Source organism: Bacillus rossius, chromosome 12 (genome assembly GCF_032445375.1).
Source record: "Bacillus rossius redtenbacheri isolate Brsri chromosome 12, Brsri_v3, whole genome shotgun sequence".
NCBI classification, from domain to species: Eukaryota; Metazoa; Arthropoda; class Insecta; order Phasmatodea; family Bacillidae; genus Bacillus; species Bacillus rossius.
The window spans coordinates 24098490-24126199 of NC_086339.1; the positions used below are offsets into that span (position 1 = coordinate 24098490).

Here is a 27710-nt window from a genome sequence, read left to right on the forward strand (position 1 = left end):
GAGTTCCAAGAGAACTTGAGGTTAGCTTAAAATAAAGGAGTATATGTTATTTTCAGAGTATACAATGTAGGCTTACTCCTAAGTAAAAATTCAGTTCAGGAAGACTAGATGAGTTGTAAAGTTAACACAGTACTGTTCTAAGCCTAAATGCAGTTCAGCTTGCGAGAAGAAAACTGGTGCGCACTAGTTTATCACAGAGTAGGAACAAAAAAAAAACACAAGTTTCTTTTATCTTTCTTCACTCGCTGGCGTCGGAGCTAGGTCCTAAAGGAAACAGCGCGCATCAGCTGAAGACTAAAGATGAGGTGGGTTCATTTTATATTTAAAAAAAAAAAAAAAAAAAAAAAAATCATGCAATGTTAAATACAGGATTGAGAAGAAAAGTCTTGCGGGAAATAAAAAAAAAAAGCAGAAACGAAATGCCACACAACGAAACGGAAGGCCTCTCACACCAGAGCACAGCTAAGGAAGTTTTATCACCGAAAGTATCCAATACGTCGAGAAACAAAAGAGCATGCTGAAGTAAATAATCTTGGGTAGGGTTCCCAACAGTCTAAAAGTTTGGTGTGGCACCGTGGAACCTCTCGTCCAACCAAACAGGTTTCAGAAGTGTGTGAAAATTGGGGTCACAGGGTGTGTATTAAGTTTATCCCAGATTAATTTTTTTCCAGTACGAGTTTCTATCATAAGGTTGTGTTGGAGGGCGGGAGGAAAGGGGAATCGCCCCACCCTCCTTGGTTCCGCGTGCACAGGTAGGTATCGCTCTTTTCGGGGACGCCCGGACATGGGCGCGTGTGACTGCAGTGTGGAGGAGGCTGGTAGGTGGGTGTGTGTGTGGATTGGTACACTGCTCCCCCATGGGGGGAGGAGGCGGAGGAGGAGTCTACTTCTTGGCCACCCGGAGGCCACTGAAGGACGACGTCTCAGGCTCGCCTTGCAGCGCGCCGCCCTGGAGGAACAGCGCCGCCTTGTCGCCCACGTCCATGTCGATGAGGGCGATGTTGGCGCCTCCCCCCGGCCCGGTCGACAGCACGGCGCTCCACTCGGTGTGGTTCGACGCCTGCCTCTTCAGCACCACCCTGCGGACACGAAGACACACGCACGCGCGCGCGCGGTCCCAAACCTCGCCCGTGTCTCGTCACCCTGGATGCTGGGGCTGGATGCTCGCCGGATCTCCTTGCGAGGACACCGGCAGCGGCAGGGCCATCCAGAGGAACCGAGAGCTCAAGGACGTGCCATAATTATTGTGTGCACCTTAAAAACGACTCAGGAACTCCTTGCTCTCTTCCCTACTATCAATTTCACACAGAATTTTTTTTTGTACTTTTACAAAAGATTCCTTTGGAAGCCAGTTGCCAAGAAATAAGTTTGTAAAACTACAAGAAAAATTTTTTTTTTACAACATATTATTACAACACATGACTAAGGATTTTTTTTATACTTATATGAAATACTTTTTTTTCGAGATAATTTTATATTTTAGGTAATTGATATTTCATTTAAGCATATATTTTTTAAACCATGGAAAATATAATTTTAAAAGTGTATTAATGTGCGCAGTTACTACTGGAAAGCTATTCAGGGAACGGTTTATCAATAACTATTTGAGGTACCTATGTACTGGGACAACACAAAGCATAAATGGTTGAGTAAGAAACCGAAACCAGTATTTCTGTGAACACTATTTAGTACTGATACAGTTGTTTTCATCTAAATGTACAAATTTACAAATATCTGTAACTTTATATGAATATTTCTGTTCCATTTATAAAAAAAATTGCATTGTACAATTTTAAATGTTATAACTATATTTCAAATGTTTATAAACATAATAACAATGCTTTATATCATTTATTAATTTCCAAACCCCACAGTTAAAAAAAATGTGCATTTTACGGCGGCCATAACTGTAAATGTGATACTGTATTTATTCGAATAGAGGCCGGCCCCTAAAACCTGTTCACTGACCAGTGGAAAAAACAGTTAGTCGTCCTCCTCCACATTAGAATCACAATCACTTGTATTGTCTTCTTCTTCCTCACTGTCATTTTCTCACTTCCACTTACTCTGTCTTGCCACAAATCATCATTTTCTGACCCATCCATGGCATTGGAAATACAGCATTTCTTGAAGCATTTCACGATGCTGTCACTTGAAATGTGGTTCCATGCTCTTAGGATCCACTGACCGAGCATGGCCACTGATGGCTTCTTGATTTTTCCTGTGGGTGTTAGCTGGTGGTTTCCAGATAAGAGCTATTCATTGTAGTGCTTACACAGCTGTTCCTTGAATGGCTTGTTGACCACGACATCCGAGACCTGCAGTTGCGAGTTCATGCCACCAGGGATGATAACCAGATCTGTGTTTAATTTCTTTATATGATTTTTCACTGGCTCTGTAAGGTGTCCTCTAAATGAATCTAAAACAAGCATCCCCCTTTTCCTGAGAAGTGCAGCAGGCCAATTGTTCCAGACAACTTTTAACCAATCACTAACCAAATTCTGGTCCATCCAACCTTTCTCCTGACATCTAAAAACTACACCTGGAAGCAAACATTCTTTGGGCATTGTTTTACGACGTAACACCACATATGGTGGCAGTTTCCGGCCATCAGCAAGTGCACACAACATCACTGTCATTCTTGCTTTCTCATTTCCCGTGCTTTTCACTACTACTGATTTTGTCCCTTTTTCGTTACTGTAACACTTGAAGGCATGTCAAAGTAAACAGGGGTTTGGTCTGCATTTCCAATTTGACCTAGCAGATAGGAATATTTTTTTCCCTCAGTTGAATTACATAGGCCTATCTCTGAAATTTTGTTAACTTCTCACCAAAGTCAGTAGGAAGTCTTTGAGCCAAGGATGTTCTTCGGCGTAAAGAAAAACCTGCACGGCGCATCATGCGGTCACACCACCCCGTGCAAGATTTTCGAGTTGAAGAAGCATTTTGAAGTTCATCTTTTCGCTTCCGCCACCGCCGCACATTTTTTTCACAAATTCCAAATTTTCGTGCAGCCGCACAGTTGTTTGTTTCTTCGGCACACCTTATAACTAAGTTTATAGTTAGCATCAAAATAGTACCGTTCTTGTTTAGAAATTTGAAATGAAGATGTTCCAAGCTTTTCAACATGGTCAACCATCGTTAATATCTGATAAATATTATAATAAACACTAAATTACACCTTACGTTATCTACCACGTGTTTACTAAGAAAGTTTTTTTGTAGGTTAGTTTGACAATGGAATCTGATCATAGATTACAATAATATACCTAGTAACGAAAGACGTCAATACCAATATCGGAAGTTAGAAAACAGTATTTATCTACGATGAGACACCAGTTGTGCCAACATCCATGATGGTTCATGCTCAAATGTGACGCCATTTTGCTGTTCATTTGATACACTGTTTCATAATATCAAAATGGAACACACCCTAATAAGCACAGATGTTGGTAACTCTGCGGGCTAATGTTTTGATTACCTATAATTCTTACATATGTTGCTTACACACATACAGTATTCCCCAACCAATATATTAGTTAGTGAAATTGCTATTGTCCACGGAAAACCAAATCCAATTGTGTAAGTCATTAAATGTGGTTATAGTATACCTTTCATTGTTTAAAGTACCGATAAGTCATTATTTTAATTGACATTATTGAGTGCTTTTTGTCTTGATGTACGTTTCTAGGCCGACCCAATATATTGAAGGTAATTTTTGGAGATAAAAACTTTGGCCTCTATTCGGGTAAATTAAATACGGTATGTGAGTATCCCCTAACGTGTAAGGTTTCATATAGATTATATTAACAAGAGATTTGTAATTTTTGTCTTATAGGGCAAAGATATGCATTAAATAGGTCTCGAAAGTACCCCCCCCCCCCCTCACAATGCTGGCCCAACACACTTCACCTCCCTGGATTCTGGGTTCATGTCCCAGGTAAGACACGAGTGTAATATTGTGTCGATCGAAAACAAACACCATGCGAAAACACAAAGGCCCAAAACAAATAACAAACCACTGAAAATAATAGTAAAACATTTTTAAAAAAAATTTCCGATCGATGACTTGCCTCCAAATAAGCCGATGGGGGTCATAACATGAGTTTTGAGTGGCGTGCGTGGTAGCAAAAGCGTAAAGCTGTGGGTTTTCTTGCAGAGGAAGTCATGTCCCCTTCCGTCAGCTCAGTGTGTCAGTACTCCTCACCTCGTGAATTCTAGCCATCTTTGATGACCACGACGTCTGCGAGACGATAGGCTTACTCACGGGGGATGATGTAGCTAGATGTAATCTGGTCTTCTGTGGTTGCCATCTGAAGAGACCCTCGTGAGAAGGGTCATGGGATCGATCACGGCACGTGACTTATCTAATGAACACCCATTGGGTATAAAAGTGGTTTTTGAGACAGCTGTAATCTAGTAGGTCTCGAACCGTTTAAGGCCACAACAAACAAAACCCCTGTTGTCAGGAGACTTTCTACAATTGTACGCAGACGGAGACGGACCCGTACGAATCAGCTCGGCAATTCTGAGTTATTTCGTTAACGTTGCTCCGTGAGACCAATAGAAGTCTGTGGTGGTATTCATGTTTGTTAATAATTATTTTTTTCAAGTGCAGTAGTATCTAGTGCATCTAGTGCAGGACACTGACCGCGCCTCGGGCGAGCCGTATCCAGCGAAGGACAGCTGGTAGAGCCCCGGGCAGTGGCAGGTGAACTCGCCGCTGTGAGAGCTCCAGCCCACGCCGCGGTCCGTCAGCGAGGCGCTGAAGGCGAGCATGCTGTCGGCGGACCGCGCACGGGCGCCCGCCCCGGAGAAGGCCACCACGCCGCTGCAGTCGGGCGCCGCCCCCAGCTTGCGCGAGCCCAGCACCCCCGCGGGGTGGTCCGGGACGGCGGCCAGGACCATGCCGCACCACGCGCCCAGCGCCAGTGCCAGCGCCGTCAGCACCAGCATCCTCCTGCAACGAGCTCGCCGGTCAGCGACATACTCCCCGCCCGCGCTGTCCACAATGTCCACACTGTCCACACTGTCCACACTGTCCACACTGTCCACACTGTCCACACTGTCCACACTGTCCACACTGTCCACACTGTCCACACTGTCCACACTGTCCACACTCCTGTGCATTTACCCGCTTTACAATCAAACAAGCCAGCAGTAGAAACTGCACCGTGTTTCGACTTATAAACAAAGGTAAGCACACGCGCGGGCAAAATAATAGTGTTCTTACTGTAAACATCCTCAGCTTTCGAATGTTTTGTTGACATATTTAGCCCGGCACATCACTACCGAGTTTCAAGTCCGTAGGACATACAGTCGAAAAACGGGAATTTTTTTTTTTAAAGTCCCATTGAAAGTACGATCTCGGTGCATCGAGGCTACGACGATCTTCAGATTATTTTATTTTTGTGAAGTCAGGTGTGATGGACGAACCGAACGATAGCGCGTTACAAATTCAAGGAAACGACATATATTGTAAGAAGTTCTAAACTAAACTGCTGTTAGCATCTTTAGTTCGCTAAGCGGATGGCTTTCGCCAAGGAGAAAGATAGGAATTTGCCAGATCTTACTACATGATCGTGTTCCGGACATAGATGACGAAAACTCACTGTTTGTGTGTCTATGACCTACCTCCTGATTTTCTATTATAAAACTGATTTACCTCTTTTTCACTCCCTTAGGGATGGAATTTCGTAATATATGAAGTCTATGTCACTCTCGGTCTCACAAAATATCTCTATGCAAAAAAATAAATCATGTCGAGCCGTTGCTGCGTGAAAGAAGTTCAAACAAACACAGGAGACAGAAAGCCTTGCACACAGCAACAGGACACATGGTGTCATCTCAAAGTGTCCGTAACTGGTTTCATGCAGGTAACTAGTAGCATATTTGAGCGCAGGCCTTGTGGCGTGTGCTGTTCACCAAAACACAGACAATGCAGTGCAAGAATGTATCCAGTTCAAAACGACCCTCCTTTTAATTTTAAGTTCCTTCCAACAACCAACTTGTTATTAAAGTTTATAGAAATGTGTTGTTAATGGGAGTTGATGTACCACTTGCTGCGGCACTGGCAGCCAACCGCCCCCCCCCCCCCCCGTAAACGTGCGAGCCAATGGCGAGCCAGAAGTGAGCCCAGTCCCGCCATCTGCCTGTGACCCGGTCTGTCACAGCTCTGCACGTCCTTCCTCGAGGCCGCGTCGGGCCAGACTAGAAAGTGTCCAAGTCCTTGTTTAAAAACTAAGCAACAACGCAGCATACAAAATGTTCAGCAACCACCTTTTTTAAAAGTACCGGTTCATAAACAAAGCAAGGGGCAGTAACGCAACGCAAGTATTGTTCACCTCCAGAGTTCTGAAAACTTTAAAGACGCAGACATCACGCGTTTAAAATTTATTATATACATCACGTTTGCACTTGCTAAACTTTCATAAAGTGAGCGAAAATATCACATTTAAATCAAATTATTGACAATATATTTTGTTTTCGTGATAAATATGAATGTTCAAAGGAAGCCTGGGGAAGAAAATTTTTTTTCTACTAATTTTACAATTTAAAGTTCTAGGGTTGGTGACGTCTTGCGTGCTTTATGAACGACCGTTGCTGCGACTTTTGCGTCCCTTGCGTGGTTATACGGACCCGGCCCATCGCCGAAGAAAAGCGACGCGGATGTCGGTTGCGCAAGGACGTGATACGAACAAGGCGCACCGGTGTCGACCGGGTTGCTATCTCTGTGTGTGTGTGTTGTGGTGAGGGTGAGGGGGGAACTTTCACTTTTGGTCAAGCGGTCAGGTCGCTCGAGGCGGGGGTCGAAGTAGGAACCACATAGCGCATGTTGCCGTGAGTACTTCCGTTTCCCCGTCCCTATTCGATCCATCCATCCATCCATCCACGTCACTTCACACCCTTGACCTCGACGTCTGTCCACGAGACGCTAACAAGCTGACGGTGCGCAGAGCATCAAAAGAAACCCCGCGGTTAGAAAACTGCTCAACATATCCAGGGCCGGATTTAGAGGTCTGGAGGCCTCGGGGCAACAGAGGAGTGGAGGCCTCCTGGCCCCAAATTATTTTCCAAATAAAATGAACATTTTTTTCAGTCGAGTTTTCCAATAAATAATTTATTGTGAAATCAAGTAGATTCTCTTAGTATTAAAAAAAACATACATAAATATAATCGGAGACAAGAATTATATGAAATTAAATTTTAGTGTTAGTGAATATTTCTGTTAATATTTAAAAAAATAATATAATCATGTATGTACAAAGTACTGTAGGTAAAAGTAAAACAGCGAAAAAAGAATATCAAAGGATTTGCGGGGGCCCTCCGTTTGTGGAGGCCCCGGGGCTTTCGCCCCGGTTGCCCTCCCCTAAATCCGGCCCTGAACATATCACGCAGATGTCTGCATTTAAGAATACGCTAAGGGCGGATGGGTAGTTCTGTTCTCGGATTTCGTTCTCAAACTTTTTTTTTTTTTAGAAGAGTGAAGATAGCTAATAGATGTGTATTGTTTGGCGTGGACACCCAGTAGAGATTCTTGAAAGCACTCACTCACGTGACGTGCATTACAACTTTACTCTCATTTTTCGCCATTATGGTGTTACGGTTTACCGTTCAGATCTTACCTGCGAGCGGCGCATTTATCATCCCGCATCACTGACACACGTACACCCCAAAACTTCGTTGTTTTTATTGGTGATTTCTGATCTGGCCAACAGCTGAGCTGCAATGCGGGTCGCATGTCGGAAGACTGACTACCTCTTGGTTCGGGAACTCCTGGCTGGTGGACTAAAGGTCCCTGGTTCTATCCCCAACCACGTCGAGTATTTTTCCCTTCTGGTCCATGACTGCGTTTTACGTCTCATCTTCACCCCTGCACTGCAAATGAAAACCTCGGGACCGCCCTGACCTCCCACAACGCGCCGCTACCTGGGGCTCATTTCACACAAGTACAGGTTTGTAACTCATAAGTATACTTCAACAAGTTTGTTGAAATAAAACTGTTAAAAGTGTTTTACAAAAGCGCTCTTGTAAATTTGTAATGAAAAGTGAATTATCTTAAGTTTACAAGTGATTTTACGTGTAGGCTACCAAAAAAAAAAAACTGTGATAAAAATGATTTGAAATGAACTGAAATGATTTCAAAGGATTTTTTTTTTTTTCCGAATCGTGACGAGACAGTTGATTAACTATTTCTAGCCTGAAGTAGATAATCGCAGGGGAAAGGGGGTTGGCAGTGACTTGCAAGGTTGCACGCGAGCGTGACAGTTAAAAAGAAAAAAAAACACGCGGCGTTACGTTATTTTTTTTTTCTTCTGGAAGTTGCGAACGAGATGAAGGCGGGCGAGACGGAGAGAACACCAGGCGAATGCGAGGCGCTGTGACGTGACACAACGGTCGCCGGGCGAGCGGGAGGGCGTTGGGAAACCACGGCGTGATTCACGTCACAAGGAGGGGGGAGGGGGGGGAGGGTGTGAAAGAGCGAGGTCGCAGCTTGCAGGCGGGGAGCAAGGTCGCGCGATCTCGTTTGCCGGCGACACGCGCGCCCCTGGCGACCACTTTCACCGTTACTGCTCATGTTCCGTGACTAGCGCCAAGGAAATGATAATCCACGACTCTTGTTTCACAAGCAGAGTTCGTTATTTAATTTTATTGTCGTTGCTATAAATTAAGGGGTTTCCCTACAAATTTATTCCGGTAGCTGTTCTGCATTTATTTGTTGTTGGGTCACATATATCTAATAGACGTTATTTATGAGATGTAAAAGGTCACGCCAGCGAAGCATAATTAAGAACACTTGTGTGACAGTTTACCGCAGTTTGATAATATTTAGTAAGTACCTACCTGTTAGAAAATTTGAGATTAAAAATATAATACAAGGGAGCTATCGTGATAAATTACAGGAAGATCTCTTATTTAATATTATAATATATAAGTTTACGCTTATTACTGACACTGGATATGTAACGCCAAAGATATATTTATAGCTTGGAGACAAACGTATCATGAAACATTAGCCTACTCCATAGAGGTGTGTATAAAATAGAAAATGTGAGTTTAAGAATAGTGTAACATTTGAAATACAGCTACATAAGTGGAATACTACCTTAATTTTTTGAATGAAATTATTTGTTGTAGGCCTATTCATCATCTTTCAATGATGATTCTTTCCTTCATTTTTTTTTTAAATATAAGTTTGTGTCACTGTGAATATTTTGATATTTTGAATCTTGTAATAAATACGGTAAAACGCGGGACCAACGTGTTTGTGTTTGTGTTTTTTTTTTTTTTTTTCGAATTGGGAGAAACTAGGCAGACGCTTCCATGTTCGGTGAGTTGAGGAGGGGGGGGGGGGCAGTGTTACCTCGTGGCGCTCCCGTTTATCGCCAACAATTCATTCTCATTGGCCCTCTCATCCGTCTCCAGTCACCCGCCATGTCGACGAGACATCAGACACTAACTCATCCACCCACTCAGAGAACAAAAAAAAAAAAAAAAAAAAAAAAAAAAAAAATTGGTTGTCTGTAAAGTTGGTTTACGGACGATAGTTTAACGTGACAACGTCATAACAAAACATTAATGAAATGATTGCATACTTTTATGAATAAAATGGAATCATTTTTATTGAATTATCACTATTTTGTATGGATACAAAAAAGGAGTGAAATGAAATCTACAATTTAATTGATAAATTTACTTTTATTTGCACTCATTAATTAAAATATGTTTATTACATACTTTAACGAAGAGATTATTTTAACTATAACTTTTATACGTGTTTGCTATTTAACTTCTTCCAATCTGTGTTATTCTGTTATGGATAAGACGATGATAGGAAAGGTAGGAAACTAATGGGAGTGTTTCAAGTTTAATGTGGCTCGAAAAAGTCAAAATATATGGTTGTTCCAATCGAGTGGAAGAGAGATAGATGCGGCGCAAGCGTACAATGAGCGTAACGGGACACAGCGTAACGGGACAATGTGCGTTAGGGGACACTTTTTCGTGCGTGCAGCCGGCGTTCATCGATTTATTAGACGTTGTCACGTCAAAATAAAAAAAAGTTCTCGCTAAGAAATCAGTCAGTGTGGAGGTAGGGAGAAGCAAACGTAATGATTTGAACTTTAGCCCAACGCCGAACGGATTCGCGAATTTTCATAGTCTCTGGCCACGACGGAGGGTGGAGAGGTAGGCCTATCCGGGCACACACACGGTGTGCGGAGCCTCCGACGCTTTTAAAACTGATCTGTTTGCAAAAACATTTAAAGAATGCGCTGAGGGCGGTTTGGTGGTTTGGTTTCCGCATTTAGTTTTTAAACTGTATTTTTTTTTTAGGAGAGTGAAAAATTTATTCAAATTGGTTTTCAGAATAATTTTTAGACATGAAAGAATCTTGAAAGCACCCGAGGGCCTTGCATTACACCTTTGCCTTCATTTCTCCGTCATCTAATGTTATGGTCACCACGTACATCTCTTAGTCGTCTTATTGCACGACGAGAAGACTGCGCGCCGGCTCAAGAGGAGACAACGCAGCTGGAAGCACCAGCGAGCGTCGCGCATATCATCCCGCCTCACCGACACAGGTAGGTACACCCCTGACCAGGCGGGCCCCTTAACGAGCATGCGGGCCCTTTAACGAGCATGCGTGGCGTCCGGAGAGGCTTCCGTAAAGCGTGAGGAAGATCAACCCAAAGTTCCACCATGTTTATGACTAGGGGCATGCATATTTCGCGAAAAGATTCTGAGACTAGCTGAAAGTTAAAACACTGTAGCATCGTCTGTGTTTCGTGATTGGGCGAGTTTCTTTCAGGCACAAGTCGATTGTGAAACCACCAATCACAGCTATTAAGTGTGGAAACAAACGCGTCCTGAGTGGCTCGGTCAGTCAAGGCAACGACTTCTCTCGCAGACGTCCGCCATTCACAAGGAAGAAACCGCTGATGCGAGTATACCTTGTTGCAGTCTAGTAGGCGTTCAGATTTCTTCGCGAAAAATGCCTGATCCTGATGACGTTAACAATTTTTCAGTGTTTTAATATTGAAAACTGGCCTTCGTTAGTGCAGAGAACATCATTCTTTGTCTCAGTCCCCAGACACACTCATGAGCGTGCCCATAGTTGGAGTTCGTTTGTTGGAGGGGAGGAGGAGGGTGGAATAGAACCACTTAGCAAGCTGTTTGCTTTCACATTCTTTTCGTTTCGTTATTAGTGATTGTGTAATTGTGTAATCATGAAGTCGATGCGATACTCCAATATTACCCCGCGTGCGCCCTTGATCCAAGTGCATTCGCACGCGCAGACAGGTGACTGCGGACTAGCGACTTCCCCTCCCGGCGAAATGGAAAGTGGTTGCGCAACCGGTGAAAGGCTTGGTGGAAGTGTCGGGGGGGCGGTGAGGGGAGGAGGCGACGGGAAGCTGCTACGTGCCGGACCTCCGGCGGGCTGGACGCCGGTTCGACCCGCGGGGACGGGAGGTGGCGGTTTCTTCCCCCGCACGATCACACGATCACACGATCACACGGAGACGGATCTCACGGGAAAAAAAGTTTCTACAATTGCAAGCAGACGGAGACCTACTCGTACGGTTGGTTACTCCGTGCGGCCAATAGAAGCCGAGTACGTCTGGAATATCAGTTGTGGTTATCTTACACATGTAAGTTCTGCCCGTGCTATGGTCTCGAAACATTATATATATATATATATATATATATATATATATATATATATATATATATATATATATATATATATGCGCGCCGAGCAGATACTCAAAGTTGTTCGGAAAACACTACAACCCTTGCGACTGAAACCACCACGTCTTTACCGTATTTAAAAAACATCAGACTTTTACTTGGGTTTTCACCGATCGTTTTTGCCGTCGCACTGTGATTTGTTTTATCAACCAAACTCCGCACGGTTAAATGTTTTAAAGGAGGTTGAATAAAGTACTAGGAAATGCACTGGCTGCGCCTCTCGCCGAGACATGTACGGGTGGTTTCAGGCCGCAGCAAAAGAAAAAAATGCTTGCAGAGAAATTGTCGTGACCGCTGAGTCTCGGGACCGCTATTTCTTTTGTGGCCCCCCGCAGTTACTTTCACTTTCACCCGTGACCATACCCCGGCGGGCACGGAGTGGAGAGTAATCCATTTGTGAACGAGTATACCGTGAATAAGGAAATGGGGATGAGTCTATGGGGCATTTTTCCCCCCCGAGAAATATCATTTCGAGACTAGCTGCGTGTTAAAACACTTTAGCATCGTCTGTGTTTCGCGATTGGTTGAGTTTCTTAGAGGTACATTGTCAGCACACGAATCACAGCCATTTTGAGCGGAAGCACACACATCCTGACTGGCCCGGCCAAATAAGGCAATGGCCTTCCATACAAAAAAAAAATTAAGTAATACATGCCAAAAGTTACAACAAACAATTAATTTAAAACTGTATACAGTACGATTATATGCTCTTAGTAGGGACAGATTCAAGAGGGAGGGGAAATTTACCCCTCTAAGAGCCGAACCTTGCAAAAAAAAATTGAATGCTATTTATTAATACCATACACTAATTCGTTTATCTAAGGATATACTGGAAAAAATATGTTTCGTATATTTATTGAGAAATTTACCTGGGTCTTTTGCAAGGAATTTATCACTATGAAATTGACAACACTGCTTGATAATTTTTAATGGGAAGTTTATGTTTTTTTCCCAATAATTTATCAATATTTATTTGGCAACACTGCTTGGTAACTGTAGTGTCCGAAGTAAACATGCAACAGGACCGTGGTAGTAAGTGTTCGTAAACCATCAAATCTCTTAGTTCACGCTAGAGTTACATACAAAATTATGCTTTAAGTTTCTAAAAAAATAACTAGATAAATATGTATTAAATATATAAAAACACTTTATGAACAAATAGTTTAATTTTTTGAATTTATTAAAAATAACTAACAAAAAAATTGGTTGTCTGTAAAGTCGGTTTACGGACGATAGTTTAACGTGACAACATCATAACATAACATTGATGATATGATTGCATACTTTTATGAATAAAATTGAATCATTTTTATTTTAATAATAAAAGAATAAATACTTGAAATTATACTAGTAATCAGATTTTTAAAATGCAAGAATAATTAACCTTTATTACCGAAATTGTTGTTGTAATAAGCAATGAAAACCGCATTAACTTTTCACTTCACTTTATAAACAGTCGACGAAACAGTTCACGTGTAGATGACTTGTAATTAATTTTAAAAACTAGCGTTTAGCTATAAAGTTTAAATATTATTATGAACAAGTTTTCATATGAATAAATTGTTATCAAATATTTATCATCAATTATATGAATCACCATAATTTTTTAGTCAATTGTAACATAACCTACTATTACTGCACTCGCCGACAGATGCTAATTTTATTAATAATAAAAGAATAAACACTTGAAATTATACTAGTAATCAGATTCATTTTCTTAAGTACATTTGACGTAGAAATTATTTCATATTACACATTTATAAACAAAAGTTTTAAGTTTTCACTTCTGTCGGTGCGGCGCAAGCGTACAATGAGCTTGACGGGACACTTTTTCGTGCGCGCAGCCGGCGTTCATCGATTTATTAGACGTTGTCACGTCAAAAATGGAAATCATGGGAGCAAAATAATTTAGGAAACTATCCCGTTAACTGGGAGATGTTATGTTTGACATAAAACCCTCCAGTATAGTGCGACCGTCTCTCCCCCCGGCTGACCTCCAATAAGAAGCTGGGCGCGCCGCCGGGCAGAGCACAGCAGCCAGGAAAGTTGCGCGACGCAGTTCGACACGCCGGAGCTGTAACGGTCGCGGAACAAACAAACAGCGTGGGCCGCAGCGAATTTAACGGTTAAGGCGACGGAGCGGAATGGCGATGCGTTGATTGGAGCGCCGGTAATGACAGGTTCTTCGGCGAAGGACAATGGTTGCACCCGATGGAGAGAGGGGGGGGGGGGGGTAATAATGGCGAGGCAAGGTGCAGGGCGCGTCTACGAACTGCCTTGCGTGCCTCCGCTGACGTCACACGAGGACCGTAACGGCCTCTCGTAATCAGGTGCGTGAGGTGACATTGCGTGGCACCTCGTTATCTACGTAAAAAAAAAAGAAGCACGGAGACCAGGGATTGCCTCAGTAATAGCGTCGACGAAACTGATGCATTAACTATATTAGTTCTGATATCTTGGTTCGTCTGCACGGTCATTAGCGAATTTACGCATGTCTTCTTCGGAGGACGATGTGACCAGACACTTCCACTTCTTCACGCTGATCCTACGTACAAAATCGAATGTAAATCGCATTTCTTGCTCCCTATATTACACAGAAAAAAAAAGCTATGCTTTTACAAAAGATTCCTTTGGAAACAAGTTCCCAGTAAATAGTTTGTAATACTACCAAAAATATATAACTTTTTAGAACACACGGGTATGGTTATTTTTGCATGTAAGAAATACGTTTTTCGAGAAAATTATACTGAGTATTTCTTACGAAAGTTGGCGCATGATTTTATATTTTTATTGATGTTTCATTGAAACATATTTATTTAAAACCACGGAAAAGATAATCGAATATTCAACAATTTGGCTTTATTTTATTGTATTAGGGGCCTATGCTTATTAATGTGCGTAGCTGATACTGGAAATATACTCAGGGAATGTTTTACAAATAACTTTTAACTGCTGGAGGTACTGGGACAACACAGGGCATAAATGCCCGGGTAAGAATCCAAACACATTATTACTGCGAACACCATTTTGCAGTGATACAGTTGTTTTCGTGTAGATGTGCAAGTTTAAAAATATCTGTAATTTTACATTAGTAATTACAAAAATAAAAAATTACAGTGTAGTTCTTTAAGTATCTTTACGCTCGGTTTCGAACTACGACCTCTAATAAAATACACGCACAAGGAATCGTTCAAAGTTGGGAGGAGAAAGAAGTAACGCCTAACTGACGCACCGAACGTTCCAGGCTGGATTTTTCAAATTGGAAATATTCATTCCCGGGGCAGAGGACCAGGTGTTGCTGCGCTGTAGTTTCACTCCCTTACCGCGGATGTCTTCGACAAACCCTTGTAAGGCGGGGTGATATTGACTTAATTAAGGTCAGCCTTGAGCAAGGGGCGTAATGAATACCAATAGTTGGTACTAACTAGATATATTGGACATTTAATCATTAAAAAAAATGTATCCTGAGTATTTTTGTAAATTCACATATTTTTATGAGAGATATTCAAGAAAAGTATACTAATGAAAAGGGTCTATCTCTATTAGTCTTCTTCTTGCATACTGAACACGACTTTTTTTAGAAGGGCATTATGACTTAAATGCATCAGTTCGTCCCCCCTCCCCCCTCCCCTCCCTTAGATACAACAGTTTATTGTCGTGTCTGTTTGGATTGCGACACCTCTTGAAGACATTGGAGATTTGATCTTGTAATGGATTGGATCCTTGGGGGACACATGGAAACTTTTGGCAGGCTGAAAATGAATTTTCTATACGAGAAAATGAATCCGAAGGACTTGGTTAGGCCGAAATTCATGATCGAGCTGAAGAAACACAGGATTTATTTGATGAGACAACAGGAAAAAAAAAAAAAAGGATTTGGCTGAGGGACAGTTTTAATGCATTTCAATCGGCATCTTAAGTATGTAATGCGTCAACGAGGACCATAAGCTAACGCGATGTTTGAGGTAGCATTTTATGTACGAAGTTTTAACTATTGCGTTTAAAGTCTCTGAGGCTTTACTTAACCCTTTTAGTCACGCTTTGTCAAAACCTAAGATTTACCTCATTTCAATTTTTTTTATTGCAACTAAACTATTTTTTTCTATGGTAATAATCTTTTACTATAGTTATATTAGTTAAAAGTGAAATAAAATTTATTTATTTCATAGTCTTTAATAAAGTCCACTAGAATGTAGGTAGGTACATATTAACACACACACATTGAAGGTTTGATAAACCTCGTGCGTCGCTGGGATATGAATTGTCCACTTCGGTGCACGAGTCGACAGAAAGGGTTAACGTTGCAGTATTTGCGAGTGGAGGCCGGCCTCCGTAGCGTAGTCGGATGCACACCGGCTTACGGTGCGAGGGGTCCTGGGTTCGAGTCACGGGTAAGGCATTGATTACCTCGGAATGAACTTGATGATTGCGCTGGCTGAAAATTGACCCATTGGCTGTTTGGCGTACAGCTGTAGGCCACGTAATTCAAATAAAAAAAAAAATTGCGAGTGGAGGATCTTGGGGTAATTTTCCGGCCGGAGGAACACGAACGCGTGCCCTTGGCGGGGGAAGACGTGGCGCGGTTCTTGTGGCCTCCGCCGCTGCCTTGTCGACGGGAAGAAGAGGGTGGATCGCAGTCGTCGACGGTAGTGTTGGTGGTCAGCGGCGCGTGCAGGCCTCGCCGAGGGAAGGACGGTCTGCGTCGGGGACGCACCACAACGCCGAAACACCACAACGCCGAACGTGCAATAACGCCGAAAACCATAACGCCGAATGCCAAATTGACTACAACGCCGACAGCTAGAAAACTGCTGTGTACCACAACGCCGAATTACCACAACGCCGAAATACATTAACGCCGAAAAATGTCATTGCAAGACTGCCACAAAGGTTAGGTTAGGTTAGGTAAGGTAAGGTTAGGTTAGGCAAGGTTAGGCTAGCCTAGGTTAGGTTAGGTTGTGGTACATTTCTCAGCGTTACTGTATTTCGGCGTTGTGGTACACAGCAGTTTTCTAGCTGTCGGCGTTGCGGTCAATTTGGCATTCGGCGGTTATTGTACGTTCGGCGTTGTGGTATTTCGGCGTTGTGGTAACGACCCGTCTACGTCGACCACCGGTGCGTGCGACCCTCGTGAAGACATCGCACATTCCACCTCACTGGCCTCGCACCACGCGCAGCAGCATCTAACGCAGATGCGTTCTTATTCTGCGGTCGAAATGACATCCCTGTGCCTCATACGGGCGCCTATCCATCAAATCGCATTGCTTCAAGAGGGAAAGACAGGAACTGATTTAAGAACAAAAAATATTGCCTTCCTCGATTGAACACACAGTAAAATATTTACAAAGATCAATAACATAGTGTCAACAGCATTTCAAAAATAAATCATCAGGTAGACGAGTTGCAGGTGCCAATTATTCATTTAACCATGCGTTGACGAATCAAAACTATGTCAATCAAATGATAGAAAATAGTTATGGCCTGAAAACTGTTGAAACTAATATGGCATCTCTCGATTAGAAAAAAAAGGGCATACATTCACAGAAAAAAAATTCTTTACTTTTACGAAATATTCCTTTGGAAACCAGTTGCCAAGAAATAGTTTGTAATACTGCAAGAAAGATATTGTAACGAAGTTCAAAACTTGGCTCTAATTACGAAATATTGTATAACTGACAATTTCTAATAGTTTTAAAATAAATGAGAATTGGTTAAAACCGCGAGCAGAGAATTGTTTCTGTCGATAGCGAGAACAGAACTGTTTACGTCCATCGCAAGCAAAGAACTCTGGTGTAACACGTTACTTTGAAGATTTGCTATTACTTCAAGAACTTAATTTCAACTGCTAAACGATTATTTTATAATAGAGAATTCTGTGAAGGGCAAGCAAGTTATGGATAGTTTCGTTCAGAAAATTGTTGTCGCTGTTTGAGAATCGACACTATCGATAGCAAGAACTGGTATTTCGCTAATGATAATGAAATACACATAGGCCTATCGCGATACATAGTGGCAGCACAAAAGTTGAAGTTACAGTATTTTATTTGCTCGATGGATCTGGCAGTGCGCGCTACCGCACATTTGAGAATTATATTATCTTTCTTCGATAACTCAGCAACGTAATAAAACGTTTATTGTTTCATAACAGTTGTATATTCTGGCAATCGTAAATACCGCTCATCTCTAATAGCAGCATGTAACAACCGGAAAAGTGAAACTATTAGAAACGGCTCCAATAAAACCCCAGCTTTGAACCTGATTTTCAATAAGGATTTTTTTTAATATTACCCATCTTGTTAAAAATCACTTAACAGTTAATATTACGAAGTTTCCGTACACTTTAGAAGTTATACTTATATGAAATTACCAAAATACCAACCTGAAACATTTTAAAATAAATAATATAACACTAACTATACGTTTATCTATTTATTTTCGCTAAAACAACTTAAATCAGTCTCTAAACACTTCCTACAACAAAACTTAACCTTATTGAGCTGATTTAACATTATTATAATTATTATATTGCTATTAAAAATTACTTAGTGACGATATTTGAACAACCCGCGATTGCTCTGTCGCTGTGTTATGAAGCCTATCGGGAAATTATAAGGAGAATATAATACAGTATCATCATTGTAATTCCAGCTTTCTGAGGTATTTAAAAAAAAATGAGATTACTTTTCACTATGACTATTTTAGTTTACCAAAATATATTCCAGGGCAGTTTCACTATCATAAAGTTTCAATTGGCTCACCGATACGTTCGTTTGCTATTGAACGCTATTGTTCACGAAAGTGACTATGTGCGGGTTTGTGTCACGTTTTCGTTCGTTTCAATTGACTCACCAATACGTTTGCTATTGTACCCTATTATTCACGAAAGTGACTATGTACGGGTTTGTGTCACGTTTTCGTTCGTTTCAATTGACTCACCAATACGTTTGCTATTGTACCCTATTATTCACGAAAGTGACTATGTACGGGTTTGTGTCACGTTTTCGTTCGTTTCAATTGACTCACCAATACGTTTGCTATTGTACCCTATTGTTCACGAAAGTGACTATGTACGGGTTTGTGTCACGTTTTCGTTCGTCGACCTCCGCTTCGTTTCCACGGAACGGCTCCTGCCGAACGCCGCATGCGGAGAGATGGGACGTCGACACGGGAGACAGCTGGAGCGGCCGACGGCGCCCGGAGAAGCCGGGTCCTCCGGTGGGCGTCGGGGGGCATTGTCGCGCCCGTGGGAGGGGGGGGGGGTGCAAGGGTCAAGGACCCACGTGGGGAGCCGCCGCCCGTGACCCCGGGGGCCCGCGCGACCCACGCCCGTCTCACCGGGTTCCGAGGTTCCCCTACGCTACATACAGAGTGAGTCACAATCCAACCGACAAACTACTTAGGTGGCAATGTCCATCGCGACAAAATAATAAGTTTTGAGAACATGTAGGCTGTGCGACTTATTGTATACCCCCCAACTGCTTCCCAAGATGGGAGTTCAACACATTTATTGAATTTAAAGATTGCTCACTGAGGCTCTGGATTATGTTTTAATTGAACGACGTCCTACAACCACCTCAAATGTCGTTACTGGGTGCGTGTGCTTAGGTACGCGCGTGAGAAGTTATACTTCTTGGGCATCATTAAAAAAAATTTTTTAATTGCATGCAAATAATTCTCCATGGTAGCGTTATTCTCCATGGTAGCGTTATTCTCCATGGTAGCGTTAAACGTTTAAAGCAAACTTGTTGGAAGTCGCATTAGAAGTATAACTTCAATAATTGTGGGGTATTAACACGTCACAAAAGTGTGTGTAAAATAATTTTGTTACCCTTTTGCGACAGCGAAAGAATTCGAGGTGGTTGTAGAAATTAATTCAACTAAATATAATCAGGACTCTCAGAGTTCCATCTTAAATACTGTCTCGATTATTTCCAACAAAAATGTTGTTCAGTCACAACTTCAAAGAAGTATACCAGCATTGGGTAGCAGTTTAGACCGTAAGTCGTATTACATTTACAACATATTTTTTTTAGTGAAGAACCTGCAGCCGAAATTTGTCTGTCGAATTCAGACTCACTCTGTATACGAACACTGGAAATCAAAGGAAGATGTTTACAAACACTGTTCATGGAAGAAGAAAAAACTATGGCAGAAGGATACGCATACTTCTGGTACTACGTTGAGAACTGTAAAATGTAAGACAAGTAACATTACATAGACTAAACGGGTTAAGTCAGAATTCGACCTACAAACTGTGGCTGCAGATTCATCACGGAAATTTAATTTGAATATGTGTACAGTACTATGGTCTAAAGTGCTACCGCAGGTTGGTAGGCCTATACACTATACAACTTCAAAGTTGGAGCAGAGCCAATTTATTATTGAAAATAATAGAGAAAGTATTTCATATATAACACTGGGCGTCTCGATATATTGTTAATCGCTTTTGGAGATAGCTGCAACAAGGCATGCCGAAACGTCGGGGATGTCTTCTTTTACACGGATATGGCCTCAAACCAAGCCAAAAAGTGTAGTGGATGACTTAACCACGAATGCCTACGATCAAGATTAAGTCATACTGCTCTTTCTCGGCTACACTGTTACGAATTACAGTAAATTCACGGACTTTTCTACGAAAAATGCGCCTCACATAAACGAAGAGTACTTCGTTATTTAAGTTAACTGGATATTCGTAGAAACTACGTCGTACTTACACTTCCGATTTTTATTTTCCTTTATAAACAGATTAATCGCACACGAGGTATAAAAAGTGCGTTTTTGCACGAGTCTTAGCCAGTTTTTGAATGTTACTCTTAAATACCAAAAATATTCTTGCGGGCTCCTTTATTTAAAAATTAAGATAGTGTTGAACCCGTATATTTACAAATAAAATAAATAAATTTAGATAAACACTTTTTTTATGTATTATTCATACAATATGATTACTATTGTTGATTCGTGTTAAAAGTAGATTCAGCGCCCGTAAAATTATGAAAATTAATTTAACGAAGATTCCTGGTTGATATGTAACCAGCGTTTTTCGTGAATTTTATTTAAAAAAAAATGGTTGTCTGTAAATTTAGTTTACGGACGATAGTTTAACGTGACGTCATAACAAAACATTGATGAAATTATTGCATACTTTTATGAATAAAATTGAATCATTTTTATTGAATTATTACTATTTTGTATGGATACAAAGAAGGAGTGAAATGAATCTACAATTTAATTGATAAATTTACTTTTATTTCCTCTCATTAATTCAAATATGTTTATTACTTTAACGAAGAGATTATTTTAACTATAACTTTTATACATGTTTGCTATTTAACTTCTTCCAATCTGTGTTATTCTGTTAAGGATAAGATGATGATAGGAAAAGTAGGAAACGAATGGGAGTGTTTCAAGTTTAATGTGCCTCGAAAAAGTCAAATCGATGATTGTTTCAATCGAGTGGAAGAGAGATAGATGCGGCGCAAGCGTACAATGAGCGTAACGGGACAATGTGCGTTACGGGACACTTTTTCGTGTGTGTAGCCGGCGTTCATCGATTTATTAGACGTTGTCACGTCAAAAAAAATGTTAACAGAGCATTACGCCCATGATACCGTATTTGACGAGAAACCTTTTTTTTTGTCTCGCTTTGAAGAGCAGGTGTGTATAGCTGCGACCATCAGTCACGACGACGCGAAAATGATAGGTTGTCCAGGGGCGGCGGCGCTGTCCCTACAAGGGGAGTCGTCGGGCAAGCCCCCCCCCCCCCTCCCTGGGACGCGCGTGGGCTGCCCCAACGCCGTCGAGGGTCAGCGACTCGCGCGCCCTGGCGTCCAGTGCTCGTCCCACCCTCGTTCCACTACAGCAGTGGCGTAGCCAGGATTTGAATATTGGGGGTGTTAAGAAGCATGCCCCCCCCCCCCCCGCCGTATTATAGGGGGGGGGGGGGGTCCGGCGGTCCTTCCCCGGGAAAATTTGGATTTTAAGGTGTAAAATAGTGCTATTTTAGCAGTTTTCGGTACTTAAATTTAAATATTGTAATGGTAAAATTCTTATTAATTTTAATGTGAAATTTGTTTGAGTGATGAATTAGAAATTAATTAAACATTTGGTGCTAAGGGGGGGGGGGTTGAACCCCTAACCCCCCCCCCCCCTGGCTACGCCCCTGACTACAGGCCCCGGACCCAGTCGTGTGCTGCATTTCTTATCCATATGTCATTTAACCTGAAAATACAGGTTTTAATGGTAACTATTTCTGTAAGTTGAAACTAAACTTTATTTATGAAATTATTTTTTGACGTGATAACGTCTAATAAATCGATGAACGCCGGCTGCACGCACGAAAAAGTGTCCCGTTACGCACATTGTCCCGTTCCGCTCATTGTACGCTTGCGCCGCATCTACCTCTCTTCAACTAGATTGGAACAACCATCGATTTGACTTTTTCGAGGCACATTAAACTTGAAACACTCCCATTCGTTTCCTACTTTTTCTATCATCGTCCTATCTTTAACAGAATAACACAGATTGAAAGAAGTTAAATAGCAAACATGTATAAAAGTTATAGTTAAAATAATCTCTTCGTTAAAGTAATAAACATATTTGAATTAATGAGTGCAAATAAAAGTAAATTTATCAATTAAATTGTAGATTTCATTTCACTCCTTCTTTGTATCCATACAAAATTGTGATAATTCAATAAAAATGATTCAATTTTATTCATAAAATTATGCAATAATGTCATCAATGTCTTTTTATGACGTTGTCACGTTAAACTATCGTCCGTAAACCGACTTTACAGACAACCAATTTTTTTTTGTTTCATCGCCACCTTCGCAACACGCCTTCGCGTTGTCGTGATTCCAGCGCGAGACTTTTGGAGAAGGGAGGGGGGAGAGAAGGGAGAGAGATAGTGCGGGGGCGAGACGTGGTTTCTGACCTCGCGCACAGATCACTCCGCGGGGGCGCCTGTCCCCAATACTGCCCGACTGGCTGTGCAGGGCCAGCGCCTGATCACAACCGGGTCGGAATGTCAACGCTATTGATCTCAGCTCCGACGATAACTGACAGCCCGGTCAGTGCCACTGCGACAGGGTTCTTTCCCCTTTCCTCCCGCAAAAGTCAACTCCACGCGTCATCACGCGGGCCTGTTGTATCAGCTCGCGAAGAGTGTGACCACCACGGGCTGTTAACTAGAATATTGGAGAAAAGTAACATAAAAACGGTAATTTGTCCTTATTGCGTCTACAGCGTTTTTATTTTTAAATAAAATATTAAAATAAACAAAGGCATTGATTGTGTTTCTGACGGAATGCTGTCTAGATAGATAAATAAATATGTATAATTTAAAAATATGTGTAAATCTTAGAGCAACATTGTTCCCATGAGAAAATATTTCGTGTACCGTATTCGAGTGTATTCTAACGAAAAATAAATACAAACTGGATACGAAATAATGGGGAAAAAAAAAATTCTAGGGTATTACGAAAGACTCGGCAATGAACCTCCGCGAAGATTCACGACCGTGATAACTTAGCGAGTGTGGTCAACGAAGACACCAGTGAATCACTGACGCCAATAACCATCACAAAAAACTGTGATGAAAACAGTATCGGCATCCATCCAATACGACTTGCCACTGAATATTATAGCTGCAGATAATTACACTCGCTGAAAACTAGAACAGAAGCTCGAGACCGACCACATCATTATAAGTAAGTGTCTTAAAGTGACGACGGTAGCTAACGTGTGCCGACATTTCTTATTGGTATCACAGGCAGGGGAGTATAGGCAGGTGGGGGATCATTCCCACCAGCAGATGGGGAGAATATGAAAGCAAGCAAGGGGCAAAGTGGATATACTTGCCCCCCCCCCCCCACCCCCTGGGCCAAACCATAAAAACAAATGTAATTCCACGCACGCTACTGATCAGAGGTTACAACGCGAGCCCACCTATTCTTCCTGCCGGGTGCGATGGCCTTGTTCGAGCGATCCGTATCCGGAATGACTGAACTGCCGCCGATGGAAAGGAGAAGATACCGCACGAGGGTCCAGGAAGAAGCGGGGCCTGTGTCGCAAGATGTTTACCGCCGAGCGGGGAGTCCTCGCCCACCGCCGGCCCACGCCTGCGGGTCGCTGAACCCCGCGTCTCGCCTCTGCCCCCCCCCCCCCCCCGTGGTCCAGGGACCACCCTGCCTCAAGGCACTCTCCTTCGTCTGGACGCGTCTGGGGGCTCGACTGCTGAGCCCAGAGGACCGAGAATGTCGTTGGCGGAGCCAGGTGCACCCGGGACTTAATCGGCTGCAAACCCTCTGGGCCGAAGAGGTGCAGCAGGGTCGGCGGAGAGAACGAGGCATTCCCAGGTCGTCCTGCGTGTCTGGTAACGGCACTGTGACGGCAAGCTCCAGCCTGATGCGAACTGTCTTGAAACTTGTTAAGTGCCACTGAAATTTTGGTAGCATGTAGTGCGGGATTTATCCTTGAAGTGATGGACCGTCCTCTGAGGTTTCTGTCTGTTGTACCGGGATAAAAAATAGAGTAGTGTCGCACTTGACGGTGGCGCTCCTATCGCTTGGAGCGAGCTCCGAGGGTTTACCCAGCCTTGTGAAGAGCTGACGTAGCGAGCGGCGATACAAGCCTGGACAGCTAGGAGAGGTTGGATAGACCTCCACCGGGCCACGGGTTCTCTGGGTGACTGAGGGGTCCTAGAATGAGGTGGTAGATATGGGTAGGCGCCAGCGATGCCGATAATGTCTAAAGGCTAAGGACATAGCCAACTGTCTGTTCAGCTGATGGAGCTAGGGTGCCGAGGTGGTGGCAATGCTGATATGGGTAGCCTCAGCCTCCGGTCATAGCCGGGGCTCTTAACGGATTTCCCTGTTACGTAAACGGTGTGTCCGTTTACGCGCCCGTGGGGGGCCTTAAGGCTAGGAGCGCTGGGTGAACAAATAAAAACGAGGGGGAAAACCCTCGAACCATGCAAATCACGTCCTTCTGTCCAACTACGCCGGCTTTAGTCTGTCTCACTCCTAGACTGCAGTACAATATAAATGGCAACCACTGTTGCCACATCGATACTTTATGTTAATACTTTGTTTAGTGTTATAAGACCATAAAAAAGTGTCTAATAACATTATTATTATTGCAGTTATAGTAATTCTGAAATAATAAAAAATAATTCAATGCTAAAAACCAATTATTATTTCACAGGAGAAATGATTTATATAAGCCGATCAGTATTAATAACAAGAAATTTAATTAAATTATCTTCTATGCTAAAAGAGAGATTTTTAATATTAAATTATACAGAAAATTTCTTGACAAAAGCGGTTGAAACCAACCAAGATGGCATCTTCCAGTTACGACTCGTACAATAGGAAAATGTATTTCCAAAATTCTCTTTCTAAATTTTCCTTTACAAAATACAATGTTGTAGAGACATTAAAAAAAATATTCATAACGTTATAAAGTTTTGTCTAAAACGTTTGTGCTCTATGGCATATATCTGGCAATGGAGCACGCTGAAGGAGGACAGCGCTAATGGCAAAAGTCGTGCATTGTAAAAAGAGAGTAAATGACCGTTAAAGTGAGCACTGCAAAATAAGGATGAGAGACGAAACAACGGTTCTTTACGACTCGCACCTCCGAAACCAGCGATCACGCGCGCTCTCCGTAGGCGGACGTCAATCATCGTGCTTCTTCGAGCAGCTGGTGGACTCTTAAAGGTGACCTAACCTTTGCATCACACTCGGTCCCGGGCGTTTCCCTCCAGGTTCACAACAAGGTTTATTTCGGGACCCAGGACTCCATATCTCATCCTTCTGGCATAAGGGTAGTTGTTAATGGGCCAATAAAAAAATATTCCTTCTAGATTCACAACACTATTCAGCCAATTGAACATAAAACTGTAATTTTTTTTACGACTATCAGCAGCAGTCCAGCTATTTTGACGGCAACTAACCAATAACAAAACAATGAAAGGAGCAGTGTTAAGCGAAATTTTTTATAATAAGTGAACTCGCCTGGCATGTTTGAAAGACGAAATTATACTTACAATAATCAAATGAATAAACGTTGGTCTGCAGTTTGTCTGGATTGTGTAGCACCGTATTCAGTGTGACATGACTCCGAGCTAAGCTCGAACTGTCAAGCTCTGGAGCCAAAATATTATTCCCAGGTAGTATAATATCCTTGCAACAAGCCTGTCGCTACAAGTTTGTAAGCATGCTACGACCAGCTTGAATGAAGATCGCCATTACAAGCCTGGGTGCTTGAATCAAGCTTAAAAGTAAAAAAAAAGGTTACAAAAATTATTTTTGGAAACCATTTGCGAAGATATCATTTTGTAAACGTACAAGGAAAAAAAAAAGCTTTTAGTTCTACAGTTTATTTATAGGGAAAATACAAAGAATATTTTGTATTTCTAAAAAAGGTGTTAGTATAGTTTCAGTAACTTTTATCACTCATGAGCTGGAACAATGGAACTTGCTATTTTAAATTAACTGTTTAAAACCAACCGCTAATTTTTAAGATTTGCAATCAATTGTTGCACACAATACCTCTTTGCAAATGTCGAATAATACAAGTCCGTTGGTCATGGTATGAGCGCTTATAGAATTTCTGTATTAATAAAAAAAAAAATTTTTTTTGTTATACAGCTGTTACTTTTCTTGCGATTGTGCAGAAGTTTTTAAGATTTACAAAAGAATATTATTGTGACTTTACAAACATTTTTGAACCTTTGGAAAAAAAATTCAGTTACAATTACAATTTTTTTTTGCTGTGTACATCAAGCTTTCGTTATGCAAGTCAACTCGAGAAGCTTGCAGATACAAGTCTGTGTCCAAAGCATCGAAAGCTTGATACGAGCTTGTACGAAGCTCCGCGTGGGTTCGGTCGCAGCGCAAATCGAGGTGCGTGGGTGAAAGTGATGCAACTGGTTTGGAAACAGGTCGGTCGAGGTAACGACCGCACTTCAGCCGCGAATCCAGGCGCTGGGAAGAGGCGCGACGGACGAACAGACAACGCCAATTATCCTAACGCGCCGCGGGAGATGAGTGTAATTAATTAGTTAATCACTCACCTCGAGAGAGCTTTCGGTCCACCTCCAGGATCACCAAGCTGCTTTGCACGGCCAGGAGGACATAGTCAAGATGGCTGTGATATTACGTTTTGATTCCTCTGAGTAATAAGAGACGTTAAAAAAAATCCATGACATTACAAAGTTGTGTCTGATACTTGTGTGCTCTATGGCATATACCTGGCAACAGCGCTAATGGCAGAAATTTTAAATAGATAGTAAATTCCCATTAAATTGAGCACAGCAAACTAACGCTATAACTATCCTAGGGAACACCATACAAAAAAAAATCGATTATCATTAGCCGTCTACTACTCCTGAGCGTCATAGACCACAACAAACAGTGCAAGAATACGCAGTCAGATAAATGTATTGAAAAATACGATATTTACCTAGTTTCAATAGTACATACGTGTAAGATATTCGCTGATTTACAGAAAACTTTCCTGTCAAATCCTTGCCACGCTATCTTAACCTACAGATTCTATGTCAAATTGGATCCAATTACAATTTATTCTGTATGTTGTATTTTTTATTTTAGTCTATTCGTTCCATAATTGCAGCTGTTAACGCACCAGTTAATGATCTTCGCTTGCACACACCAGAATGCGTCGAATTTCTCTCGGCACACATCTACTCTGTTACCTCGCTAACTACTTAAACTCGGAACGAATCTTCCTCTTGGCCTTGAGTCGATGGTGGCTGAAAAACTGTTTAGCATCTTCTCTGGAAAGTTCGACGATCTTTATAAATACCTTGTGAACTACGTCATGAACTGAGATTTTTTTTCACACCTTCGAGGAGCGCGCGAGAAAGTCTGTGGGCCGTAAATGCTGTCACGACAGTACAGTTTGCGGCCCGCCCCGTCACAGTATTATCTGGATAAGTA

General features: G+C 42.0%; 1 protein-coding gene across 1 annotated transcript in view; it reads right to left on the reverse strand.

Moving 5' to 3' along the window:
- Nucleotides 1-304: 304 nt before the first annotated feature.
- The window catches only part of LOC134537728 (uncharacterized), a 47029-nt gene continuing 19623 nt past the window's right edge, over nt 305-27710 (reverse strand). Inside the window, exons 2-3 of the mRNA XM_063378475.1 lie at nt 4652-4960; nt 305-1079 (exon numbers count right to left, since the gene is read on the reverse strand). Coding sequence (XP_063234545.1) covers nt 884-1079; nt 4652-4956 — 501 coding nt within the window. The 5' untranslated portion in view covers nt 4957-4960 and the 3' untranslated portion in view covers nt 305-883. The remainder of the gene's footprint in view (nt 1080-4651; nt 4961-27710) is intronic.